This window comes from Parambassis ranga, chromosome 14 (genome assembly GCF_900634625.1).
Source record: "Parambassis ranga chromosome 14, fParRan2.1, whole genome shotgun sequence".
In the NCBI taxonomy this organism is placed as follows: Eukaryota; Metazoa; Chordata; class Actinopteri; family Ambassidae; genus Parambassis; species Parambassis ranga.
In genome coordinates this window covers 410,676-418,175 of record NC_041034.1, presented here as the reverse complement: position 1 = coordinate 418,175, position 7,500 = coordinate 410,676, and the positions used below count along the sequence as shown (strand labels likewise).

Below are 7,500 nucleotides of genomic sequence, written 5' to 3'. Positions count from 1 at the left end.
GACGGCGCTGCTGCCAACCATCCTGTTCCCCATCCTCGGCATCATGGAGTCCAAAGATGTAAGACGCACACACACACACACGAACACACACATGAACACACACACACATGAACACACACACACACACACACACATGAACACACACACATGAACACACACACACATGAATACACACACACATAATTACACACACATACACAGTAGTGCTGCTGTGTGGTGCTAACTGCAGTGCGTGTGTATGTGTGTTCATGTGTGTGTGTGTTCATGTGTGTGTGTATTCATGTGTGTGTGTTCATGTGTGTGTGTGTTCATGTGTGTGTGTTCATGTGTGTGTGTATTCATGTGTGTGTGTGTTCATGTGTGTGTGTTCATGTGTGTGTGTTCATGTGTGTGTGTGTTCATGTGTGTGTGTTCATGTGTGTGTGTTCATGTGTGTGTGTTCATGTGTGTGTGTGTTCATGTGTGTGTGTTCATGTGTGTGTGTATTCATGTGTGTGTGTGTTCATGTGTGTGTGTTCATGTGTGTGTGTATTCATGTGTGTGTGTGTTCATGTGTGTGTGTTCATGTGTGTGTGTCCATGTGTGTGTGTTCATGTGTGTGTGTGTTCATGTGTGTGTGTTCATGTGTGTGTGTATTCATGTGTGTGTGTATTCATGTGTGTGTGTGTTCATGTGTGTGTGTTCATGTGTGTGTGTATTCATGTGTGTGTGTGTTCATGTGTGTGTTCATGTGTGTGTGTTCATGTGTGTGTTCATGTGTGTGTGTTCATGTGTGTGTGGCTCTTCAGGTGTGCATGCAGTACCTGAAGGACACCAACATGCTGTTTGTGGGCGGGCTGATGGTGGCCGTGGCCGTGGAGCACTGGAACCTCCACAAACGCATCGCGCTCAGAGTTCTGCTGCTGGTCGGCGTTCGGCCCGCGCTGTGAGTCAGCTGACCCTGACCTCATCACTCAGTCTGCCCGCTTGTATTCATACGCCCTGTTTGCTGCAGGCTGATGCTGGGCTTCATGGGAGTGACGGCCTTCCTGTCCATGTGGATCAGCAACACGGCTACCACCGCCATGATGGTCCCCATTGTCCAGGCCGTCCTGGATCAGCTCCACGGCAACATCGGCCCGGAAGCCTCCAGGCGCCGGAGCAGGAGTGGCACCATGATGCAGGAACGTGAGCAGAAAACCGTCAGCTTCCTGCAGGCTGCAGACCTCCCAGAGAGAGGCGCCACGCAGACACAAGATCAGGAGACCAGCAGCCTGCAAGACAACCCATCACCACCAGAGACAGAGGTCATCAACCCACCGCCGCCGCAGGACAAGCCTCCGTCAGGTGGGGGCAGCAGCACAGGTGAGGCCTCAGGCACGTTGACCGTCAGTCCGGTGGCGTTGAACTCGACCGTGTTCAGTGTGCGTTCTGTGTCCAGCGGTTGTGATGGTGGACAGCGTGGAGCTGGCGGAGCTCAGCGATGTGGAGGATGAGCGGAGGAGGATCAGCAAAGGCCTCCTGCTGTGCGTGTGCTACGCCGCCAGCATCGGAGGCATCGCCACACTGACAGGAACCGGACCCAACCTGGTGCTCACCGGACAGATGAGCCAGTGAGTAGTAGCTCCGCCCCTGAGTCGTACAAACTGACACTTTTCAAAATAAAGCCTGTGTTTTAGTGTGACGTTTTATTCTGAAAGGAAACTTCCTGCTTTAGACTCTTCCCTCAGAACGGAGACGTCATCAACTTTGCGTCCTGGTTTGCCTTCGCCTTCCCCACCATGGTCCTGATGTTGACGCTGGCCTGGTTCTGGCTGCAGTTCCTCTACGTCGGCTGCAAGTCAGTGGCTCCACCCTCACATTCAGACGGCAGCAGCCGCCGCTCCTGACGTCACATGACGTGTTGTTGTCTTTCAGCCTGAGGAAGACGTGGGGCTGCGGGGCGGCGCAGTCAGAGAATGAGCGAGCGGCGTATGAGGTGATCCGAGAGGAGCACTGCCGGCTGGGACCCATGAGTTACGGAGAGTTCAGCGTCTTGTCGCTCTTCATCCTCATGGTGGCGCTGTGGTTCACACGAGATCCACGCTTCATGGACGGCTGGGCCACACACGTCTTCAACGCCAAGGCCGAGTGAGTACCGGCATGGCCCACCTGTCCACGTGTCCCACATGTCCACATGTCCCACATGTCCCACACACAGTGATGCACAAAGCTGATCCAGCTCACTAAAAACACACGTTTAGCAGAAAAAGAAACAAACACATCAAACACATGGGGGCGCTGCCTCACCTTCACTCAGGTATGAATATTTAAATGAGATTTTTTTGTCATTATACTGAAATCAGCAGATTTAAAATCTGAATTCACACAGATTATAACAGATTATAGAACAAAGTTTAGAGAGACAAATGTGGGCTTTATGTGTCGCTGTCTCTGTGTGTCTCTGTCTGTGTCTCTGTGTGTCTCTGTATGTGTGTCTGTGTCGCTGTCTCTGTGTGTCTCTGTCTGTGTCTCTGTGTGTCTCTGTATGTGTGTCTCTGTGTCGCTGTCTGTGTGTCTCTGTCTGTGTGTCTCTGTATGTGTGTCTCTGTATGTGTCGCTGTCTCTGTGTGTCTCTGTCTGTCTGTGTGTCTCTGTATGTGTGTCTCTGTATGTGTTGCTGTCTCTGTGTGTCTCTGTCTGTGTGTCTCTGTGTCGCTGTCTGTGTGTCTCTGTCTGTGTCGCTGTCTCTGTGTGTCTCTGTCTGTGTGTCTCTGTGTCTCTGTATGTGTGTCTCTGTCTGTGTCTCTGTGTGTCTCTGTATGTGTGTCTGTGTCGCTGTCTCTGTGTGTCTCTGTCTGTGTCTCTGTGTGTCTCTGTATGTGTGTCTCTGTGTCGCTGTCTGTGTGTCTCTGTATGTGTGTCTCTGTATGTGTCGCTGTCTCTGTGTGTCTCTGTCTGTCTGTGTGTCTCTGTATGTGTTGCTGTCTCTGTGTGTCTCTGTCTGTGTGTCTCTGTGTCGCTGTCTGTGTGTCTCTGTCTGTCTGTGCGTCTCTGTATGTGTTGCTGTCTCTGTGTGTCTCTGTCTGTGTGTCTCTGTGTCGCTGTCTGTGTGTCTCTGTCTGTGTGTCGCTGTCTGTGTGTCTCTGTCTGTGTCGCTGTCTCTGTGTGTCTCTGTCTGTGTGTCTCTGTCTGTGTGTCTCTGTGTCGCTGTCTGTGTGTCTCTGTCTGTGTCGCTGTCTCTGTGTGTCTCTGTCTGTGTGTCTCTGTGTCTCTGTATGTGTGTCTCTGTCTGTGTCTCTGTGTGTCTCTGTATGTGTTGCTGTCTCTGTGTGTCTGTGTCTGTCTCTGTCTGTGTCGCTGTCTCTGTGTGTCTCTGTCTCTGTCCCAGCCTTACTGTGGACAGCGTCGGACAGTGTCTCGTCCCTCGGGGCAGTCTGTGGACAAACAGGGCTCAGAGGTGAAGAACAAACAGGAACCGTGTGCTGGGTACAAATGTTGTGTCACGTCAGCAGCTGCAGTTTGAACCGTGATCGCCTGAACGCCTCGTCAGCTGCAGACAGCTTCAGACATAGAGTCACATGACCAGCAGACGCCATCTGTTTATGAAGACATCAGAGCGAAGCCTGGATCCTGCAGCTCACAGTTCATCATGCAGCTGATCACTCACGTCCTGACAGTGGACAAAAAGAAGCCAAACACGAGACATTTCACTTATTTATTCAAAAAACAATCCAATACTACATGAAGCTTTAGAGCAGCACAAACAGACAAACAGATGTGATGTAAGTGTACAGAGTGTGAGCAGATCGGGGACACTGATCTCTTTCAGGGACGTCCTTGGACCTGCAGTTTGAACAAACAGATGATTTGTTTCCTGATCACAGGTTGTTGGTGACGCTCAGACATCCTGTGGCCTCAGACTGACCCTTCACCTGAGGACGGGGACGTCTGAGACACAGGCAACATGAAACCAACAAACAAACATGAAACAAACATGAAACAAACAAACGAACATCAAACATGAAACAAACAAACATGAAACAACATCAAACAAGCATCAAACAACATCAAACAAACATCAAACAAACATCAAACATCAAACAACATCAAACAAACATCAAACAAACATCAAACATGAAACAACATCAAACAAACATCAAACAAACATCAAACAACATTAAACAAACATCAATCAAACATCAAACATGAAACAACATCAAACAAACATCAATCAAACATCAAACATGAAACAACATCAAACAAACATCAAACAAACATCAAACAAACATCAAACAAACATCAAACAAACATCAAACAACATTAAACAAACATCAATCAAACATCAAACATGAAACAAACAAACATGAAACAACATCAAACAAACATCAAACAAACATCAAACAACATCAAACAAACATCAAACATCAAACAACATCAAACAAACATCAAACAACATCAAACAAACATCAAACAACATCAAACAACATCAAACAACATCAAACAAATTTAAAACATAAAACGAACACGGACACCTGCAGCTCTGCTGTATTCAGACTGTGTAAACCCATTGAAACAGGACTTTCAGTGTGTGTCTCACTCTGTGTGTGTGTGTGTGTGTGTGTGTGTGTGTGTGTGTGTGTAGGTTTGTCACTGATGCGACCGTCTCTCTGTTTGTGGCTGTTCTTCTGTTCGTTCTTCCATCTGAGCCGCCGAAGTATCTCTGCTTCTGGAGGAGCTCTGACACCGGTAACACACACACACACACACACACACTCTCTCTCTCTCTGTGCTTTTGTGTGTGATGATGTAAACCTGTTTTATCCAATCAGACTCACAGGTCTCCAGAGGCCCCGCCCCTTCCCTGCTCACCTGGCAGGTGACCCAGAAGAAGATGCCGTGGAACATCGTGCTGCTGCTGGGAGGCGGCTTCGCACTCGCCAAAGGAAGCGAAGTGAGCAAAGTTTCTCTGTGCACCTTTGAGACTCAGAGCAGCTGACTTCACACTCTCTGTCTGTCTGTGTGTGTCTCTGTCTCTGTCTGTCTTTCTGTCTCTGTCTGTGTGTGTGTCTGTGTCTGTCTCTGTCTGTCTGTCTGTGTGTGTGTGTCTGTCTGTGTGTCTGTCTGTGTCTGTCTGTCTGTCTCTGTCTGTGTGTGTGTCTGTGTCTCTGTGTCTGTCTGTCTGTCTGTCTTCCTGTCTGTCTGTCTTCCTTCATGTCTATCTGTCTGTCTGTCTTTCTGTCTCTGTCTATGTCTGTGTCTCTGTCTCTCTGTCTGTCTTTCTGTCTTCCTTCCTTCCTGTCTGTCTGTCTGTCAGGAGTCCGGTCTGTCTCGCTGGCTCGGTGCTCAGATGACCCCGCTGCACTCCATCCCTCCGTGGGCCATCGCAGTCATCCTCTGCCTCCTTGTCGCCACCTTCACTGAGTGTGCCAGCAATGTTGCCACAGCAACGCTCTTCCTGCCCATCCTCGCCTCCATGGTAACGGACACTGTCCAGCAGATCTTTCACATAAAAGTCTTTGAGCCAGTAACAAGTCTTTTTGACACTTCCTGTGTGTGTGTGTGTCAGTCTCAGTCCATAAACCTGAACCCTCTGTACGTGATGATCCCCTGCACTCTCAGCGCCTCCTTCGCCTTCATGCTGCCCGTCGCCACGCCACCCAACGCCATAGTCTTCTCCTACGGCTTCCTCAAAGTGTCTGACATGGTGAGTCCTGCTTGTAGAGTGAGAGACAGATAAGATAAGAGTCACTGTGTCTTCACACCCCCTCCTGCCCCACTACGCCCCCTGCAGGCAAAAACAGGCGTGGTGATGAACGTCATCGGGATCGGCTGCATCAGTCTGGCCATCAACAGCTGGGGACGCGTCATGTTTTCTCTGGACTCCTTCCCGTCCTGGGCCAACGCCAGCACAGCGCTGTAGGAGCGGGACACACACACACAGTCTTTATTTATACACACAACACAGACAACAGATAAACACAACAGAGCCGTCCTCTGGACATCAGCATGGAATCTATTTATGATTGGAGCAGAGATCAGTGAACCACTTCCTGTTTGTTTCACAGTAAAAGCCCGTTTCTAGCATGATCCAGAAAAACCACAGCGGCTTTTAATTTGAAACATGGAGGAAGGTGAGCTTCATACTAAGATAAGATAAGATAAGATAAGATAACCTTACACCTTAAAAACCTGGATGTGTCTGTCCCGGTGAAGCAGACCTTAGGGTTTGTGTTGTTTTTATTTAAACAGTTTTTTGATGTGTACATACGTAACTTCCGGACTTTTCTACCAGCTTGTTGCTAACAGTGTTACTTGGTGTTAATAAAGCTCCATCTTTAAACAAAGTGATTTCTTTGTGATGACGTGTCATGGCCACCATGCTCACACAGTCCTCTGCTTTATGGCTACACGGGAATATCTGAATAAAATCACCACTGATGAACAGGAAGTGACGTGAGGGCCAGAAAAGCAGACGTTGGCTGTGTCCCAATTCAGGGTCTGCATCCTTCGGAGTGCGCATTTTAAGGCCGCTTACGTCACAAAGCTGCGCGAAGGCTGTCCCAATTCGCCAAAAGTCGAAGGGTCCTTCAAATGCGTCCTCCAAATGCGTCCTCCTTTTGCCTGAATTTGGAGGACGCATCGCTACCATCCTTCGTGGCCTTAAATATCCCACAATGCTTTGCGGACCTACTTTTTGTCCAATAGTACAATGACGGACCAAGCGAGCGGCAGCGGCAGGAGTGCCGAATTCACATTTAAATGTAAGTACAGAGCAGTAGTTCGAGAGTTTTAAAATGCTAGTAGTGACAGTGGCATTAAAAAAATGAGTTTTATATTTACAAACATGACGTCCTGTTGATACGAGGCGCTAAAACTAAACGCTTTGATTGAATGTTTCTGGACTGTTTACTGTAGTACAGTATAAAGTATAGTTCACGTGAGGAGCAATATTATCGTTATTATATCAAACGGTCATTCTGCCTGTTGGCATTTTGTTGAAGGAGGAGCAGAGAGAAACAGAAGAAACCTGACAACTGATAACGGAGGAGATGAGACTGGAGAGGGAGAGAGAGAGAGAGAGAGAGGGGGGGAGAGAGAGAGAGAGAGAGAGAGAGAGAGGGAGAGAGAGAGAGAGAGAGAGAGAGAGAGAGAGAGAGGGGGAGAGAGAGGGAGAGAGAGAGAGAGAGAGAGAGAGAGGGAGGGAGAGAGAGGGGGAGAGCAGAGAAAGAACGGACAGACCTCAGCTCATACAGAGGATGGTGGACAGCAGTGATTTTATGTTCTGTGTTATTTAAATGTTACTTATTAAATTAAAGGATGATATTAAATCGTTCTTGTCTCTGTGTTCTTAAACTCTTCTAACCTTGTTACATTATGTGTTTCATCACCTATTTATAATTGAAGTAAACTTTTGAACAACTTCTCAGTGACCACAGTAAATCATTTATTGTGTGTGTGTTGTGTTATGTACAATATTTACAAAGACACAGTTTGAACATTTCTAACTATTTACCAGTGGGCATTATGAAAATGTGCAGT

The 7,500-nt window shown here is 48.0% G+C and overlaps 1 protein-coding gene across 1 annotated transcript in view; it reads left to right on the top strand.

Moving 5' to 3' along the window:
* LOC114446273 (solute carrier family 13 member 5-like) overlaps window positions 1–6,309 on the top strand; it is a 7,266-nt gene extending 957 nt beyond the window's left edge. Inside the window, exons 2-12 of the mRNA XM_028421776.1 lie at window positions 1–58; window positions 789–925; window positions 995–1,344; window positions 1,421–1,592; window positions 1,697–1,819; window positions 1,897–2,109; window positions 4,604–4,707; window positions 4,791–4,912; window positions 5,276–5,437; window positions 5,528–5,665; window positions 5,753–6,309. The exon at window positions 1–58 is cut by the window's left edge and continues 71 nt beyond it. Of these exons, the coding sequence (XP_028277577.1) occupies window positions 1–58; window positions 789–925; window positions 995–1,344; window positions 1,421–1,592; window positions 1,697–1,819; window positions 1,897–2,109; window positions 4,604–4,707; window positions 4,791–4,912; window positions 5,276–5,437; window positions 5,528–5,665; window positions 5,753–5,881 (1,708 nt within the window). The 3' untranslated portion in view covers window positions 5,882–6,309. The remainder of the gene's footprint in view (window positions 59–788; window positions 926–994; window positions 1,345–1,420; window positions 1,593–1,696; window positions 1,820–1,896; window positions 2,110–4,603; window positions 4,708–4,790; window positions 4,913–5,275; window positions 5,438–5,527; window positions 5,666–5,752) is intronic.
* Window positions 6,310–7,500: the final 1,191 nt, after the last annotated feature.